The sequence below is a fragment of the Engystomops pustulosus genome, chromosome 4 (assembly GCF_040894005.1).
Source record: "Engystomops pustulosus chromosome 4, aEngPut4.maternal, whole genome shotgun sequence".
In the NCBI taxonomy this organism is placed as follows: domain Eukaryota; kingdom Metazoa; phylum Chordata; class Amphibia; order Anura; family Leptodactylidae; genus Engystomops; species Engystomops pustulosus.
In genome coordinates this window covers 175319952-175340499 of record NC_092414.1, presented here as the reverse complement: position 1 = coordinate 175340499, position 20548 = coordinate 175319952, and the positions used below count along the sequence as shown (strand labels likewise).

Here is a 20548-nt window from a genome sequence, read left to right as displayed (position 1 = left end):
TAAGGACACCCGACTTACAGACAACCCATAGTTACAGACGGACCCCTCTGCCCACTGTGACCTCTGGATGCTTTACTATAGTCCCAGACTGCAATGATCAGATGTAAGGTGTCTGTAATGAAGCTTTATTGATAATTCTTGGTCCAATTACACCAAAAATTTTGAAACTCCAATTGTCACTGGGGCAAAAGAAAAAAAATTGTCTAGAACTTACATTATAAAATATACAGTTTTGACTTACATACAAATTCAACTTAAGAACAAACCTTCGGACCCTATCTTGTATGTAACCCGGGGACTGCCTGTACTTTGAAATTTTTTTTTTTATAAGTTATGCAAATGAGCCAAGGAACCCATGCCTAATTTTGTTAAACCTTATTTTGTAACAACAAAGGCATATGAAGAGTGGATTCTGACAGAGGGGTAACAAACCAGTATGTCAGTGTGCTTGGTTTACAATCATTCATCCTGGTGGTAGATTTCCTTTAACTGGAGAGGCAAATACAGGCAGTCCCCGGGTTACATACAAGATAGGGTCTGGAGGTTTGTTCTTAAGTTGAATTTGTATGTAAGTCGAAACTGTATATTTTCTAATGGAAGTTCTAGACAATTTTTTTTCTTTTGCCCCAGTGACAATTGGAGTTTCAAAATTTTTGGTGTAATTGGACCAAGAATTATCAATAAACCTTCATTACAGACATCTTACAGCTGATCATTGCAGTCTGGGACTATAGTAAAGCATCCAGAGAGGTCACCAGAGATCACATGGGGCAGAGGGGTCCGTCTGTAACTATGGGTTGTCTGTAAGTCGGGTGTCCTTAAGTAGGGGACCGCCTGTACTAATTTTCTAATGTTATTATTTGCATCCCTTCGAAACCAGTAAATTCTTGTAACAAAATCAACAAAAGAATCCTCCACTTTATAGCTGTTTGATACCTTTCTAAAACCACAAACACTATAAAGTATACATGAAATCCCGGTGGCTCCTAGCCAGATGCGGAGGCTGTAAGTGTGTCCTGTCTCTGGATCCCATTTGTATTATGTACGGCCATCAGCAGGGACTATTATATCTTACACAACTTGTTACGTCTTCACTCATCTCAGTCCTCCTGTAAGGAAATCACAACATCCTTAGCCATGGCGGGTGGTGATGTCTGTGAGGCTTAGCACCAGGGGCCTGGAATCCAGGCTGCATTCTATCACCTCCAGGAGACACACGGCCTGTGTACACTTGTTGCTGCAGCTGTGGGTCACATTGTGCGGGGGAATATGGAGCGGACCTGAATATATAACCCTCCGTCCCACAGATACAGGCCCTTCTCCAGCCACCAGCAACGCCTGATCTGCCAGAGATGAAAGACGGGAATAGAACAGCCACCCACTCATCAGAGTCCGCTTATGACATGGCATGAATCAAGCCTTTATATACCCGCTGCTCATAGTTATTCGGCACTGCCCACTCCTCCTGTCACTTTAACAAGAACCCGCAACACTCACAGATGACAGTCTCATGTCACAGATCGTGTCTGTGTGTTTAGCGAGTGTGTACAGAGCACGGATCTGCAACCTGTGGCTCTCAGGATGTTGTGACATGAAAGCTACACAGGACATAATACACTGTTACCACGAAACTACTACGTCTATTCCACACAAATGCAACATACTATTTATGTGTGTGTCTGTGGTCTATAATAAAGATATATAATGTGTACATACAGTGTAGAAAGATCTGCGTGTGGGAAGCAGCATATAACTGTGTGATGTAGAGTATTGTAAGTGTGTATATAGTGTACACCATGGGGAGGTTGTTAGAGGTGTGTATTTGTGTGTAGAGATGCGCATGTGTAGTATATGAGTGGTGGTAATAAAAATCGTGGCCTACAACAACACTAGTATGCAAAGTAAAATTTGAGCCGTGTCCCACATTCACCAATGAGATAACTGGTTTCAGTTTCCCCCCAAAAATTAATAAAAGAAGGGCAACTTGGTATGTGTGACCTTAAGGGTGTTGTGTGTCAGTGTGTAGCGTGCACATGTGATGTTGTGTCAGTGTGTATTGTATGTGCATACATGATGTTGTATGACAACATGTATAGAAAAGGATGTTGTGTTGTGTATGTATAAAAAGTGTTTATAGTGTATACATATGGGTATGTTGTGCATTGTGTATGTGCACATGATGTTGTGTGTGCTCACAATTGTGAATCAGTGTACAGTGTGTATAATATCATTCTATAGTGCATACATACATGATGTTCTGTGTATATAATTTGTCTATAGTGTACTGTACAATGTGGGTATAGTGTATTCACACAGGATGTTGTGTGTGTCAGATGTGCCAAAATGTGTGTATAGTATATAAGTTGTGTGTATACAATGTGCACCCCGGATGCTGTGTGTGAGGGATGTGTGTATGGTGTATTGTATAAGTTGTCTGTACAGTGTGTGTACCCCAGGTGTTGATGTGTTTGCAGAGTGTGCACCCAGGATGCAGGATGTCAGATGTTTGTATAGTGTATAAGATGTGTGCATAGTGTGTGCACCCTGAATGTTGTGCATCCAGGATGTTTCTGGAGAGACTGCACATATGTGCAGGATTTGGGGCTGTGTAGAGTGTATAACTTGTGTGTATAGAATATAAGTTATGTATATAGCATGTGCACCCTGGATATTGTGTGTGTAGGATGTGTCTGAAGAGAGTGCACCCAGCATTCAGGATGTTGGAAGGGAGGGAGGGGGGTGTATAGAGTGTGCACCACAGATGTGTGTGTGTAGGATGTGTCTACAGAGAGTGCACCCAGGATGCAGGGGGGGGGTGTATAGTGTGTGCACCCCGGATGTGTGTAAGATGTGTCTGCATAGAATGCACCCAGGAAGCAGGATGTCTGGTGAGTGTGTATAGTGTATGCACCCCTGATGTGAGTGTTTGTAGGATATGTCTGCAGAGCATGCACCCAGGATGCAGGACGCCAGGTGAGTGTGTATAGTGTGTGCACCCCGGATGTGTGTGTAGTATGTGTCCACCGAGTCTGCAGGATGCTGGGGGTGTGTGTATAGTGTGTGCACCCCGGATGTGTATGTGTAGGATGTGTCTGCAGAGCGTGCACCCAGCATGCAGGATATTGGAAGGGGAGTGTATAGAGTGTGCACCCCGGGTGTGTGTGAGTAGGATGTGTCTGCAGAGCATGCACCCAGGATGCAGGAGGTCTAGTGAGTGTGTATAGTGTGTGCACCCCGGATGTGTGTAGGACATGTCAGCAGAGTGAGCACCCAGGGTGCAGGACGTCTGGTTGGTTGTGTGTAGTGTGTTCCCCCCCGATGAAGGATGTCGGGTGTGTGTATTGTGTATGCAGCCCGGATGTGTGTCTGGGATGTGTCTGCAGAGCGTGCACCCTGGATGCAGGACATCTAGTGAGTGTGTATAGTGGGTGCACCCTGGATGCAGGACATCTAGTGAGTGTGTATAGTGTGTGCACCCCGGATGTGTGTCTGGGATGTGTCTGCAGAGCGTGCACCCTGGATGCAGGACATCTAGTGAGTGTGTATAGTGGGTGCACCCTGGATGCAGGACATCTAGTGAGTGTGTATAGTGTGTGCACCCCGGATGTGTGTCTGGGATGTGTCTGCAGAGCGTGCACCCTGGATGCAGGACATCTAGTGAGTGTGTATAGTGGGTGCACCCTGGATGCAGGACATCTAGTGAGTGTGTATAGTGTGTGCACCCCGGATGTGTGTCTGGGATGTGTCTGCAGAGCGTGCACCCTGGATGCAGGACATCTAGTGAGTGTGTATAGTGGGTGCACCCTGGATGCAGGACATCTAGTGAGTGTGTATAGTGGGTGCACCCTGGATGCAGGACATCTAGTGAGTGTGTATAGTGTGTGCACCCCGAATGTGTGTCTGGGATGTGTCTGCAGAGCATGCACCCTGGATGCAGGACATCTAGTGAGTGTGTATAGTGTGTGCACCCCGGATGTGTGTCTGGGATGTGTCTGCAGAGCATGCACCCTGGATGCAGGACATCTAGTGAGTGTGTATAGTGTGTGCACCCCGGATGTGTGTCTGGGATGTGTCTGCAGAGCGTGCACCCTGGATGCAGGACTTCTAGTAAGTGTGTATAGTGTGTGCACCGCGGATGCAGGACGTCTAGTGAGTGTGTATAGTGTGTGCACCCGGATGTGTGTTCAGGATGTGTCCGCAGAGCGTGCACCCCGGATGCAGGAGGTCGGTGGGTGCTGTGGCCAGGGGCTGCTATCTTACCTCTCGAAGCCATAGCGGAGCAGCATGAAGAGCAGGGCCAGCGGGAGGGTGACGAGGAGCTGGGACGAGCAGGCTGCTCCGGTTCCCTCGCTGTTCTGGAAGTCGTCCCAGGTGTAGTTACACGGCAGCCAGATCCGCTCCCACCAGAACCAGTCGCTCAGGGTCTGCAGCGCCATCCTGGAGAGAGGGAGAGAGGCGGCGGCACAGGGTTAGGCTCAGGCGGAGGGAGGGTGAAGCCTGCAGCTACAAGACGCGTCCTGTGACTGGCACACTGCACTGCTCCGAGGGGAAGTGATTCATTCTGCTGCTGCCGCGGCTGCTGGGATGTGTGCTCGCTCCCTTTCCCCCTCTTCACTTCTATCACTTTTTTTTTTCCCTTTTTTTTTTCTTTGTACTTCTGCAGCTTTATAAAGTGGGATGGCAGAGGATGAGGAGGGCATGGCTGGGGATGTGGAGGGCATGGCTGCCAGCCTCAGCACACAAACACTTTTATGACTACTTAGTATCAGGAAAAAACAACCTGTGGATCTCCTGGAGAATCAGAAAGTGACCCAGATACACAGGATGCCCACATGTTCAGCAATGCCAGTGTACCCCAAAGCGGTAACCTGCTGGTACATGGGGTGGAGGTATCCAAAGCCATTTTATAGCTGATTTTGGTTAATTACAGGCACCTGGTAAAGTTAGCTTAAAGGTGCTGTCCGTTCCTTGAACAGTTGGCACACGACTGCACTAAATGTAATACTTTTAATGGCGTAGTGCCCACGGCTCTACGGATCGTGTGACTGATACTCTTAAAAAGTACATTAAGTCCTAGTCAGAACCACAGATCACTCATAGACTATGGTTTATTAGGATCCGGGAAAAACATATGCCAGACTGATAGAAATCGGCTGTGAAAAACCTAAGAAAATATCAGTTTTTAACTACTTTTTCCTTGCACACTAAGAGGCACCTCATTGATAACTGTGCCCTCCTGAAATACATGGCGCAAGCTACAGAAAAAACGAATAAATTAGTCATCGGGCTCAGATTCATGCCTCAGATTATTTTAATTATGTAAAGTAGTGAAAATGTCTTGTTTTTTTAGTACACTGTCAGCTAACATAATTGGGCATTATTGGTATATGTAGTGACGCATCCAACAACTCCATTACTGTAGTTTTCTAGTCTCATAGTCGAAAAGGAGAAAATGGAAATGTAAAGGCAGCTGTGGACCTAGTCTAAGGCTAGAATCTTATGAGTAGTACTTGAAACAAGTTTTCAGCCAAATCAAAAAAGAAGGAAAACTAAATAAGCAAAACTAGTAGTCCAGTGTATGAATCAAAAACACCGTTTAAGGCTCCATGCACACAAACATTTTTCTTTTTGGCCATGTGTTATCTGTTATTTCAGAGGATGGCATACGGCCGCATGTATTTCATTGGGCTCATACACATGCCCGAGGCGCACATTTAAGAGCCATAGAGTTCCTATTCCTACCCATTTCTGCAGCACGGGTAGTCCTCTTCTACTGTCATCGGCACATTAGTGGACCTCACACGCCAATGACACCTGGACCAGAAACCATCACACATTCATGAGTTGCCCCAAAAACTGGATGTGTGATTCCATCAGAGAATAATAGCATCATCCCAGAATTGATGCTGAAATATAAACCTCCTGAAGTTTTCCTCTATTCATGGCCAAGTTGCTTTCTTGTGGCATCTATTTTTCATAAATCCACATGACATATAGTCAATGAGTGATCTTCGAAAAATGGTTTAGACTAGGATATGCTATAATTTTTAACTGAATGGATGCCATGTGCACTGAACCATTCAAAAGTATTGCATTTAGTGCACCTGGGTGGTACTTGTATAGGTATGATGCTGGGTAAATGAATGTTTAAGATTTGGATTTACACAGCCCTTATGATGATTTTAAAAATAAAGCAAATCTGAAAAAGCCCATTGATACAAAGGGTCAGAGTGCAATGCAAGTTCTGCACATCAAAAGCATGCACAGAACATGCGCGTGAAAAACACAAGTGTAGAAGGGACCTAAAAGATACCAGAAAATGTGTAAAAACAGCCCCCCCCCCCCATCTCCTAGACATAATGAGGAGCCTAAGGCTGGTGCCACACATAGCGCTTTGTCTGCGCTTGCAAACGCAGACAAAGTCGCGCCCACCGGGGCGGGCCTCGGCCCAATCGCATCGGCGTTTCTATGGAGACGCCTGCGATCGGGAACGAGCCGCCGGTGTTTTGCGTTAAATTAACACAAAACACCGGCGGCTTGTTCCCGATCGCAGACGTTTCCATAGAAACCCCAATGCGATCAGGCCGAGGCCCGCCCCGTTGGGGGCGACTTTGTCTGCGTTTGCAAGCGCAGACAAAGCGCTACGTGTGGCACCAGCCTAATTAGGACACTCAACACCAGTAATCTAGTGGTATATGTCCTTTAAAGGAAACCTACCACTTAGAATGGTAGGGGTAAGCTGTAAGTACCGAGCAACAGCTCAGGGTGAGCTGGTGGCGGTACTTACTTTCGTTAGTGTTATAAACCGCGGTATCGCGGTTTTAACACTTTTTAAACTTTAGAGCAGGAGAGGCCTCGCGCCTACATTTCCTATGTAGGCGCGCGCACGATCGTGCGCACGCAGCGCCGAGGCCTCTCCTGCTCTAAAGTTTAAAAAGTGTTAAAACCGCGATACCGTGGTTTATAACACTAACGAAAGTAAGTACCGGCACCAGCTCACCCTGAGCTGGTGCTCGGTACTTACAGCTTACCCCTGCCATTCTAAATGGTAGGTTTCCTTTAAAGTCTAAACTATATAATGAAATGAAATATAGAGCCAAATTTTCCCTCAAAATGAACACAAGTTTTCTAATACAAAAACATATAAAACATGCTGGGAAAAATCAATAAAAGCTGCTTGAAATTTCTTACATCTAATAAAGTAAGGACCTCATTTATTAAAACTGCCTTTTTCAGAGCAGGTTAAATAATGAAAGCTAAAATCTGATGGGTTACTAAGGACAATAAACACAATTTTTACTATTCATCTTCTTATTCGATGAGGTCTAGAGTACAAAGGAAGGCGTCTTTTGTTTCAGTAGCTCAATAAATCCTCACTGATCTCCCCAACCCATAATCTACCTCCATCCATGTTTATATTGGATACTGCAGTTTCCACCCACACTTTGTAAACATAATATAATCCTATAAAATAAGCTGAACGTTTATTCAAGATTTTCAGTATCACGGGGGTCAGGATATAATGATATGTAAATAGTGTGAATATTTTCTACATAGACAGTGCAATTTATGTCAAGTAAAAATATAGAAAATAACTCCTGGATTTATACAAAATCTAACATGTTATCCCTAAAGATTTGCCTTACTCATTTAACCCTCCATATAAGAAACCGTCAATTATGTGACGTAAGTTATAATCTCACCACCAAATATTAGTCCAAATTGTTCATGTAACATGTGGCCATTTCTCATTATACATGTTTTTTTCTAGCAAAGCTTGATGAAAGACTATTTGGCTGCAATTTGAGCTTACACATGCATCAGAGTCCTTAAGCCAGAGACATATGGTCACAGTTGGTCTGTGAATCCCAGACTTTTTCTGCTGCGAAGAAGGGACTCTTTGCATCATATATTACTTTGATGCTTGGAGTCTTGTCCCTAGCACTGTGGTCGGTCGGGAACTCTGGCCGCCGCAAGGTCCAAGAATCACAGACCAACACGGTTGTGTCGCTCTGCCCTAAGTTCTTAATATGTCTAGGCAAATGGTAGTCCAAAAATAAATATTGATGGCCTATTCGCAGGATAGACCATTAATAGTTGAATGATGTGGGGTCGACATCCAAACCCCAAGCTTTTCTACTATCAGAGCTGTGAGTGCTGAGGGCACCAACCCATGGCTGCTCTACTAGCCCCTTGTATTCCCCAATTGTAGAGCATGCCGCTATTCCACCTAGAAATTTATACCTATATTGACAACCAGTGTAACCATACTTCTTGTAACACGGGTCTGTTCCTACAAACAGGGGCAAAATATTTAGAGAAACATCACACAATACAATGCAAAGTTCTAGGAAAAGATGCTCAAATATTATTTCATAATTATTTCATAATATATATTTATTTATTAAAACATGTCACAAGGAATAACAAGTCTTCTTTAATCCAGATTATATGGGGGTAGTCTGAAGTCTGGAAAAGTTGGGTGACAATGCATGTTGTAGTTGCTTTTATAGGGTCTGTCAAGTTCAAGGTGTGGGCAGATATGCAAATCTGCTGTGACAAAGATTTCACGATTAAAAGGACAACAATTCCATAGAAGAGCCGGAGTCCTTGCAAGTGTCTATAGTCCCACCCCTGGGGCACTTTCAGGATAATTTGCACATCCATAAAAATCTGATAATCTGTAGATTGCTTTATCAGTTTGTGTCCACTAATGTATGATTCTGTTTCTATTAGAAGCTCCTAAAAGCTATTTTTAGCCTAGGAGGCATTTTGAACTCCCTCTAAAGCTGTCAACCAGCTATTTAAAAAACATAAGAGTTTATCCTTTAAACTTCTCTAAACTTTAGATAGGTTTATCTTTTACATTTTAGGGAGGGATGGTCTTTGTTAGGCTAGCTACCCTGGTCCCTTAAAAAAATTAAAAGGCAACTTCTTGTATCAAAGAAATGAAAAGCAATGTCATGTATCACAGCTTCTGTGGGTCCTGACTGAGCATAATGTCTGACAAGCTCAGCAGTGTTAGCACCGGAAGATTGCTGGAGAAGAAGTTGAGGCCTGTGCTCCTGGCTAGAGTCCAAATCACCCACCCCTTGTACTGTCACAGCAAGTGGGAAGTATTCCTGACAGTGGAGCGCGGCATGCAGCGGCCTGTATTCTACTTGGGATCTTAGCTCTTGGGAGCAGAATGGATCTATGAATCTGTTGTGACAGACACAGCTGAATGCAGAATGTAACCTGCTTCAGGTTTAGTTTACATTCTGTAAGCCATTTACGTGGTTAGTAAAGAAGATAAAGTTCACAAGTTCATTGAGTTCAACTTTTAACGTTTCAAAGGCGAGGCTGTGAAAAAGTTAGTGATGCTTCACTTTTCAAACAGCTATTTATAGGTTTTCTTGCACAAACAAATTAGCAAACATTAGCCTTTACTTTTTCAGATAAACACCAATTTCCTTAACGGGTTCCTAAAGATCTCTAAGGCCGGTTTCCACTAATATTTCTTGGCTAGCCACTGACAAGTATGCTTTTTATTATTTTTTAAAGAGGTGTGTTTAGGGGTCCTAAAGATTATTTTTTCATTTAAACACTTAAAAGGAACCTGTTACCAGCTGCACCCCAAGGAAGGGTTTAAAATGTATTTTTCTAGCCTTCTCCATCTTCCCATTTACCTATTAAAAAACACCTGCAAAGATGAAGGCAACTGAGCAGAGAAGAATCTTTTTCTTCCTGAGATGAGTCACTTTTAGATGCTGAAGGGGAAGTGTAACTTCAAATGCCCCTATACCTAGAGACATGCTTTGGCATAATTTTAAAAATAATATCTTCTTTTTAATAAGTGATGTGTGTGAAGTACAGAACTGGGGTTATGGCCAGTTTATAAAGAAAAGGCTGGAACTGGATATTTATCTACAGCTTTCATTCCCTACTATGACTTTAGCTGCTTGTATTTCACATTGTTTAGCTCACAGAACCAAAAGCTTGATGTCATCTGAAATATTGGTTTCTAGGTACAGAACCAAAGGTATTGGCGTCTGGAGTGAAATCCCCCCTGCAGCCTTTAAATTTTACTTGTCTCTGGTAAAATGTGACTCTTCTCTGCAAATTTGCATATGATTTTAGATTATTTTATTATAGGTAAACAGGAGAATTTTAACATAAAAGATTGAAGGTTAGAAATGTTAGAAATAATATCCCATACTCTACCTGAGGGTGCTGGTACTTTAATGGTGTAAAATCCGGTGAAAGTCTCTTTAATTCCTATCCACATGACAAAGTATCTGGTAAATGGAGGGCGTAATTGCTGCCTTAGAAGCCCACAAGTGGCTCCATGAAAATGGATCAGTGATACTCGTTCACATACTGTAGTAAAAGTTTTTTTGTTTGCATGATTTATTGCAGCCATCTGCTATCTGTCACTGGACTCTTTGTGTATGCAAATACTATATTCTAGCCTTCATAAATTCAGAGTCTAATGGAATACAACAATTTTTTTTCTTTGTTGCATAAGTAAATGAAATACACAGAAAAATGCATACAGAAGTACTGTATAGGGTTTATGATGAAACTTTATAGTCTTTAAGTCTATAAAACAGGATTGAATTCTGCACAACATGATAACAAAGCAGGATCTTGATCATATTTTTGGCACATAGGCTGTTCGTGAATCCATGCGAGTGACGCCTGATAGACTTCATTCCTGCTGCTGATACCTGGCACCTGTCGATGACAGGTGAAGAACACACATCCTGACAGCCCTGGTTTATGGAAAACAACACTGATGTTCATCCCCACGCACTCCATGTAACCAGGTGATGCTTTTCTGGTCACACAGAGGGTATAAGTGAACTGAATGATGCTCCACAGTCAGCATCAATGCATTATGTCCATTCTGGGAAATTGACTTTGAAGTATAGACTGAATAATTTAGTGTGCTAAATAGCTTCTTAAAAAGGCTTCACTTTTCTAAAAGCGATTCATCTTGATTCATTATGAAAAAGTAACTAAAATAAAAATTGACAATTCCCTTACTAATGTTGAAGTGTGCAGCCTTGGTGTTACTATGATCAGAGGAAGCTGCTCGACCTCAGTGAAAATATAGACGAGGTCTCGTATGGGTGCTGCCACATGGTGCGTTCCTGGTCTGTTCTTTAAATGCACTGAAAAAGCGTTAACCTGTGTTTGGCTGGTTTGACTCCTTTATTTACACAGCTGCTTACACTTCCATAAATGAAGATAAATTGATTCAAACCAGCCAAATGTATGGTAAACCTGCAAAAATGCATGTGTTTTAAAACACATGCGTTTCCAGTGCGTTTAGAAATGCACCAATGACGCACCGTATGAAAGAAACCTAAGGCTAAATGCAGGTGAGTTTCACTGGTAGTAAACAATGTATTAGCCACCGTGGCCATACACAATAGAAGTCTATGTCGTGTGCGTGAGGCCTTAAGCTGCATTCACACGGACGTTGGAGGACGTATATACGGCGGCCATAGGCCGGCAATGGGCGTGCGGAGCGGCACACGTGTGGCACTGTACCACTCCATACCCGTGGAAAAGATAGAACATGTCCATATTACGGCGCGGTGTCCCATGTATCTCTATGGAGAGGGGAAGGGTCAACCCTCCTCCTCTCCATGGCACTGGACGTATGCCCATCCGGCTACGACCCGGCGGACATATGTTTGTGCAAATGCAGCCTTAGGCTTACAATATTTGTAATATAAAAAGAAGATTATGATGTAACATTTCATTTACTGGTGTCAACAAGAATTTGTTATCACCTTACCCACAACTTGCAGCATGTGTTCAGCAAAATAACAAATCTATATAAATTCAACAAAGTGAACAAAATGTTATTGATCATCAGACGTATTTTTGGTGAAAATTACTGTACTGTGTATAGGTCTGTCAGAAACAACTTTTGTTTTGCCTGTGATATACCATTGTTTTGCTGACCTCTCACATTGTCTGACACAGCAATGACGGAGGAACATAGAAGCAGAATAAAGTTTAGAAATGATGAAATTTTATCTTTAGAGGAAACTGACAGTGAACACATAAAAAGATCACATGACAGGACATCGTGCCCTCCTGTGTCTTACTTCATTTTATAATTTATATTGCAAAGGTCAGGTGTTTGATAATAAACCTGTATTCCTATGTTTTGCCTACAAGTCACTGACATATACCTGGCTTTAAGCTGAGAATAATGGGCCATTGTACTAACTAATTCCTTCAGACCCATTCACTGCTGGTTGTAGGCTTACTTGGTGCTGTATGTAATCTAGTATAAAAGGTTGGGCGGCTTCCCAGATCAGATTCCAGTTACATTTTATAGAGAAGTTTAGATATTGTATACATTGATTTGCTATGGATAACGTTTCCGCTTCCACTTCCACTTTTTGCAACTTTTCCTCCACAAGTCAATAGATCAGTTAAACCACTAAGTAACGAAAAGAACTAAGCTGACAGAGCAGTGACCTTAATCCTTTATATGGATGTCACCAATGACGTGTCAGACACAGTGTGGCAATTTTACTAAGGGTTTGCGGATCTCACTTTCAACAGATTTCTGGGACGTTTTTGGGATTTCTGCGGCTGTGACAGATATTTAACATGGGATTGTGGCACACGCGATAAGATTTTGGCACAGCTGTGCTGGCCTCCAGGCGACAAGTTGGGGGGGGGTGCCGCCGGACAATCCGACTGATTCGGACTGAGCGCGGAATTTAACTTTTAAATTGTGTCGCAAGATCAAGCACTTACATGCACCAGGAAGAAGAAGGTGAACTCCGGTGTACCTGAGCGGGGAAGCGGCACATGCAGGATATCGGGCGCACGATCTTAGTGAATCGCAGCAGAGTGCATTATCGTCGGACAATGCACTTTCCGGGAACTCCTCCAGACGGGTAAGTTTGTTCCTGTAAGATACATCAACTTTGCCCAAAATCGGTGTTGTCTAATTAAAGATCAAAATACCAGCCAGAGGCACTATACGTTATGTAAGTGAATGGGGTCTAATGTAGCCATAATAGTGCAAAAAAAGTGAACACTGCTCCTCTTTGTTGCAACTGAGATACACAGTTGTTCCTACTACTGACACTATATTCATGGAGCCCAAAATGGCTTCAATATGGTTCTGAAATAAGAATAAGATTATTTACTTTGAAAATGTTAATACTGCCTGGAGTGGGACCAGCGTCAGGTTCCTCCGGCTCACCAGATAAAATAATTAAGGTTCAGTAATGGGTTAGACCCTGGGCCCACCGACGTTTCTCCTGTGGGCCAACCAGACAATGAATGGGACCCATGCATCTGAACAACATGAAGTTTCATTGAGCTGGTGCACACCTGCTTTCTTTTCTTTAAAATTATATATTCCAAATGAAGAAAGTTTGCTGATAGCACATTGCTTTTACCTCTCTTTTATAGCAAAGTTAAAACGATACTTCTGAGTTTAATGGGCCAATATGGTTAATTATTGTTCCCAGCCACGGTATATGCTTCCTAATGAAATGTGATTTAATAAATTAAAAGCACATTGAACATAGACTTTAGTATTGTTGTGACAGATGTTATAACACATTGGCCCTATAATGGATGTTGGGATGTATTATAAAATAAATACTAGAAAACAAAAGCATTGTAAACTGTCCCTTCTGGCAAAAGCAGGAAATAATTAAGCTTAGGTGTAATGTACAGGATACCAGATGGGAAATGATGAGCTGGCTGCAGGGCACTAGCAAATATTCAGCTTTTAAGGCAAACGTTTTTATAAAACTATGCGCCAAAGCTGAAATTGACACGATTTTTAAAATAAATATATATGCTTCTATTGCAGAAACATACAAATAGGAAATTTAAAGGGGGTATTCAGAGGATAGGGAATAACATTCTGATTGATGGGAGTTCATGGGAACAGGGGTCCTATTTCTGATAAATGGGAAAGCGGTATACCAAGCATGTACCCTGCAATTGATCAGATAGTTATCCCCATGCCTGCAGAGAATGAATTACAGTTACAAAATGAACACCTTAACGACAAGAACTATATTATTACTGTACAACATAGGTAAGGATGAATGGTGAGGGCTCACAGGCTAAGCCCTATCCAATCATGGGGTGTGACTGCTGTATTACACACCGCTAGCACATGCGATTGGTGCCAGCAACTGTAAAGTTGTCTGTACTCTGCGCACTGCCATATGGGCTGAGATTGTCATCCTAGGAATTTCATCAGGGAGCAGTAATCTTTTTTACAACACCGGCAGGCCTTTTAAAGGCTCCCATGACTGTCATAGTATGATCTGAATTAGACCCTACTAGGAACCTGAAAAAGTAGTTTTAAAAAAGTTTAGAAATTAAACCCAGGAAAGTGCATATTACCCCCTATTCCTTCAACAAAAGTATAAAGCCTGTTCCATGTAGTATACAGCCAGCCTGTTCCATGTAGTATACAGCCAGCCTGTTCCATGTAGTATACAGCCAGCCTGTTCCATGTATTATACAGCCAGCCTGTTCCATGTAGTATACAGCCAGCCTGTTCCCTGTAGTATACAGCCGGCCTGCCCCCTGTAGTATACAACCGGCCTGCCCCCTGTAGTATACAACCGGCCTGCCCCCTGTAGTATACAACCGGCCTGCCCCCTGTAGTATACAACCGGCCTGCCCCCTGTAGTATACAGCCGGCCTGCCCCCTGTAGTATACAGCCGGCCTGTCCCCATATAGTATACAGCCGGCCTGTCCCCATATAGTATACAGCCAGCCTGTCCGCATATAGTATACAGCCAGCCTGCCCCCTGTAGTGTACAGCCAGCCTGCTCCCAGTATTATACACCCAGCCTGCCCCATGTAGTATACAGCCAGCCTGTCCCATGTAGTATACAGCCAGTCCCCAGTAGTATACACCCAGCCTGCCCCATGTAATATAAGCCAGCCTGTCCAATGTAGTATGCAGCCAGCCCCAGTAGTATACACCCAGCCTGCCCCATGTAGTATAAGCCAGCCTGTCCAATGTAGTATGCAGCCAGCCCCAGTAGTATACACCCAGCCTGCCCCCTGTAGTATACAGCCAGCCCACCCAGCGCTTAAAAAAAATAAACTTAAATACTCACCCTCCGGTGGCCCCGTGCCGACATCGGGAGCATCAGGGCTGCCGGAGGGTGAGTATATAAGTTTATTTTTTTATTGACTCGTATATAAGCTGAGGTGAGGTTTTTCAGCACATTTTTTGTGCTGAAAAACTCAGCTTATACATGAGTTTATACGGTAGTCTGTAAAAACAAAGCCTTTAAGAAAATTGGCACAAATGTGGATTCAGAATTTTTTTCCAGCTTCACAGTACATTGCACGGAATATTAAATGGTGTCACTAAGAAGTAGAATTTGTTGTGCAGAAAAGAAGGCATCATTCAACAGAAAACTAAAGGTTCTGGCTTCTGGGAGCAAGGGAACAAAATAAAGGCCATTAAAGGCAAGGGGTTCAGGCTCAGGAAACATAAATGGGAAACAACAGTACTCAATGTAAGATACAATTGTATCATACATATTGGGTTCTGAATCATTGTAGCCACTCTGCCTAATAATACAGCAATTCTTCTGCATTTGACCATTTTATCTTTATAAACCTCATACTGTGAAATGATGTCTGTTTTGGCTTTTGGAAAATTTGCGGCAGAAAATCTGATGTTCATGGTGAAAAACTTCACGCTATTAATGAACTGAGCATAATCCATTCTGAGTTACAGACATAAGTAATCATGACAAACTGGATGGACCAGTTGGTCTTTACTACCCATCAATATAATCATACCACATCTATATTTAGAAGTAAAGGAAATCCTAGCATCACAATAAAAGGGCAGCTTGACTTCATGGCTGCTGGGGTCCCTGCTATTACATCAGCTATTATAGGGAAACTGACTATTATGGCTACTCGTGCGGGTTGGGTCTGATTCTATATGACTACTGTGGGGGACTCCAAACTTTATGGTCGCTGTAAGGCTCCTGTGAATATCTTGGCTACAATGGGGGTTCATGTGACTATTTTGGCTACTATGGTGGCACTGTGACTATATGTCTGCTGTGGGGGCCATTTTGCTTAATTGCTAATGTGGGGCACTTTTTACTATATTGAAAACTGTGGGGGCACTGTTACTATATTGGATACTGTGGGGGCACTGTTACTATATTGGCTACGGTGAGGGCACTGTTACTACACTGGCTGAGGGCACCATTACTATATTAGCTACTGTGGGTCCCTGTTACTATATACCTGTGTATGTGTTGTTAGTAGCAGGGGGGGCTGTGCATTTATATTCCAGGATTGTATCTGGACTAGGAACACTCTGGTGCACTGGTGTGTGAGATCTGGTGTGTACTGCTGCACAATACATTGAAGAGGTCTCACACAGAGTGATTGCATTGCATCAGAGTGCTGTATGGTGTAGGTGTATGCACACACCCAGGGTTGGCTCCAGGATTTAGTAGGCCCCCAGAGCGCCTCGGTGGGTCCCTCTGCAATGAACTCATGTGGCAGCATTAAAAATTCAGAAACTAGAACAGTCTCCTGTTCGGTAAAGATTTTTCCTAGTTTATCATCCCAACTAACTTATTGTTATTTTATATGAATTCCCCCTCGCCCCCTAAGGATTCTTTATGTACAACCTTAAGTGGGCCCCCCCATCAGCCTTGGGCCCTGGCACTTGCCCAGATATGCCCAGTGCTGGCCCTGCACACAGCTAGCACTGGTTTAATAAACCTATTATTGCCCGGTTATATTCTGTTATAATAATACAGGTCCCTCTAATGTAGCTATAATTATAAGGACCTAAGTCATTGGTGCTTATATGGTTTACGGCTGAGTTAATGATTACTTAAGCATATCATTACAGATATATTAGCTAATAAAATAGTGGGTGGAAGCCACTGGGATATGAAACTGAAAAGATAAGAGATTTATTTGTACACAAACTCCACCCACTCATAGTAAATGCAATGGGAGAGATAATGAGATAATATCCTGGAATCTCATGTCAAAGATGAATTTATGATACAAGTCATAAGACATAATCTTATATAATACTTGTCAAGATACAGAAGTCATGATAAACACTCCAAAGAAGAGTTATAGCAAGCACAAGGGAAATGGTAGGAAAACCTCATATCAGATGTCAGAGTCCCGGTCCAGAAGGTGATTGGACCAAATCCATGACATCCAGCCAAGGCAGACCAGTGTGAGTGAGGGAAGATTCTGTCCATCTCAGCTAACTTAACTGTGTTCAACCCAGAGTTGCTCATGATGCTGAGATTAAGTGGGGCAGGGTGAGACTGAGATGAGCTGTTACACACTATAACAAAAGTTTGTGAAACCAGAGCACAGAGGCGGAAGAGTAGCCCGTGTGGCTCATTATTATAAAGTTAAAAGTAGATTTTAGTGAATATATATGAGTAAGTGTCCCATGGTTCATCCATGCTTGATTTTGATTTTATATTTCACTTCAGACAGCCAAGAATGGAGTGAAGTAGTGTTCAGACTAGTAAGGACAGAATGTAACTGTCGGTACCTGTCCAGCAACTGCGCAACCACAACCAGTCTTGGCACTAGCTGTCAGACTAGGTAAGTGGTGGCGAACTCACCCTGAGACGTCCCTGCAGGCAAAGGTCTGCAGCAGATAAACAACCCTGAGAAGGGGAACCTAACTGACGGTCCCTGGGTGACCCTACAAGATGACAGGGAAGACTTACTTTGTCTGGCAGCTGCTGGATGGTGGAGCGGACAGGTAACCAGAATACAGATAGAGGTCAGTGTTCACACTGGTAACAGAAACCGACACAAGACTGAGACAGGAAAGTGGGGTCACACTAGGAGATATACGATAATGAGGGACAAACAACAGATACAGACAAGAGGAGTCAAACAAATCGGGTCAAAATCAAGATGGCGGCAAAGCTACAGATTCGTATAACAAATAGAATGGTCAGAAGGCAAAGCAGAAGTCAATACACAGAATAGCAAGAAATGTAAGAGCACTAGAGGACATAGGAGACTGAAATAACCAGCGCCCAATGAAGGGCTGGGCAGAATATAAGGCAGTAATGGACACTACCTCCAGCACTGACTGGCTCAGCCATCCATCACTCAAACCGCAGCTGCAGACAAAACAAGCTTAAGGACACACCCAGCTTTCCCAAAGATCAGAAAGGGAGCTGTCAATCACAGGCAGCTCTGGGTGTGTTTTTCCAGCAAGAAGCCCGAAACCTGATCCCATCAGAAGAATTTGTGACTTCTGACAGTGACCTAAGAATAAAATCACATTCATCAGCGTATCCTCAGATGTACTTTACAGAAAGAGGATGGTGCTGAAGTCCATATAGTGGATAAACATATGCCAAAGGGACATTCTTTGGACATACCGCATGTTTAGATAATGGTTAGCTACATCCATATATACAGTGATTTTACAAAAGTATTTGGCCCCCTTAAACTTTTCTACCTTTTGTCACATTTCATGCTTCAAACATAAATATATCAAATTGTAATTTTTTGGTGAAGAATCAACATGTGGGACACAATTGTGAAGTGTGATTACAGCTGCAAGTCGCTTGGGGTGTCAGGTCTCTATCAGTTTTGCACATCGAGAGACTGAAAATCTTGCCCATTCTTCCTTGGAGAACAGCTGGAGCTCAGTGATGTTGGATGAAGTGTTTCTGAACAGCAGTTTTCAACTCTTTCCACAGATTCTTGATTGGATTCAGGTTTGAGGACTGAGACGTGGCCTTTATACGGACCCTTCCATACTTGCGTTTTTCACGCACGTGTTCTGCGCGTGCTTTTGACGCGCACAACTTCCATCGCAACTCTGACTCATTGTAATAAATGGGCTTTTTCAGACTTGCATTTTTTTTTCACGCATACACGCGCGTTTTTTTTTAACGGGCGTTTAAATCGCACCATACAAGTCTATGGAGACGCATTAAAAACGCATTGCACTCTGAGACACATGCAAGTGCAATGCGTTTTTCATGCATCAATTGCTATAGAAAAGATAGAGCTCAGTCCTGAGTCCTTCATGTGTGTTATCTCACTGAACTTCTGGAGTGAGTTTGTTGCACTTTTCATTTTATTATTTTTTATTAAAGTTTAAAATATCCAATAAATTTTGTTCCACTTCATAATCGTGTCCTACTTGTTGTTAATTCTTCACAAAAAAATTCCAATTTTATATCTTTATGTTTGAAGCCTGAAATGTGGCGAAAGCTAGAAAAGTTCGAAGGGGGTGAATACTTTCGTAAGGCACTGTCCATGAAGAACCCTGGGCTCATACACTAAACATAGAATCCTTTGTCAGTATATTATATAGAACTATAAATGAGAAATCAGTCAGCCATTTGCAGTATTTTCTATTGATGCCTCCTTGTAGTAAGCTAAGTGCTCTAATAATGTTTTCATGCAAGTACACAGATAAAACAGCTATGTTATAGCTAAATAGCCAGAGGAAGATCAAGACGGGGCACTGGGCACTGGGCTGTATGGAAATTGTGGGCCCCCACCAGACTAAGTTTTGCTAATGGTACCATATGGTACCAGAATCAATGGGAAAGGAGGCAAAGTCCCTTCTGTTGGGTTACTTTTCCAAAGTTTAAGGTCCTTCAAATGTCCTGGATGGCTCTTCTATACATGTTTGTCAAGACCAGAGATGCATGAGGATTTCAATACTTTGTTTATCTTTATCATCTTTTCAGGGCAATATCAAACTTGGTAGGAAGTTTGGATGAGCTGGATCCCCTAGTAGCCTTGGGTGCTAAGTTGCTCCAAAACCACCTATATTATAAACCACTGCTTCAATAAACAAGACAATACAGTTGCCTTTCTATAGCACCAATTGGAAAATAAAGCGCTGGGTGCTCAGGCCTGTGGTGCCCTCTGTGTATGATTATGGCAGAAGGATCACATTGCTTTACCCCAACTACTCGATCCTTATCTCCACCTAACATCTGCCATCGTGGAGGAGACAGGAAACCTTAATATACATTAGATTTCAACAATTCAGCTAATACACATAGAATGTATATAACTAGCTAAATACAAACTATCATCTGATGTAAACAGCAGGAAAAGTTTCTGAAAACTTTTTTCATAGGCCCCTATTCAGCAGATTAGTGTTCGTGGGGCCTCAATCTGACTGGTATATCATAAGAAAAGGGTCAACATCTGCAAAGAGTTTGTATGTTCTCCCTGTGTTTGCGTGGCTTTCCTCCGGGTCCACCGGTTTCCTCCCACACTCCAAAACATACTGGTAGGATGATTGGATTGTGAGCCCCATTGGGGACAGGGGCTGATTTGGCAAGCTCTGTGCAGCGCTGTGTAATCTGCGTGCGCTATATAAATAAAGGAATTATTATAATTATTAAGAAAGAGTGGACCAGTCCTTTTAAGCCTCACGATTCACCGCACCATGCCAAAAATATAAATGTATAGCTATATTTTAGCTTTACTGTCCCTGTAAAGTGCAATGGCCCTTCAGCAAATATAGCTATGGCCGAT

The 20548-nt window shown here is 42.8% G+C and overlaps 1 protein-coding gene across 4 annotated transcripts in view; it reads right to left on the bottom strand.

The window, feature by feature from the left end:
* Nucleotides 1-20548, bottom strand: part of CERS3 (ceramide synthase 3) — an 80061-nt gene that overhangs the window by 37551 nt on the left and 21962 nt on the right. For all 4 annotated transcript variants that reach the window (XM_072148607.1, XM_072148606.1, XM_072148608.1 and 1 more), the window contains one exon: nt 4261-4437. In XM_072148607.1, the coding sequence (XP_072004708.1) occupies nt 4261-4436 (176 nt within the window). In that variant the 5' untranslated portion in view covers nt 4437. The remainder of the gene's footprint in view (nt 1-4260; nt 4438-20548) is intronic.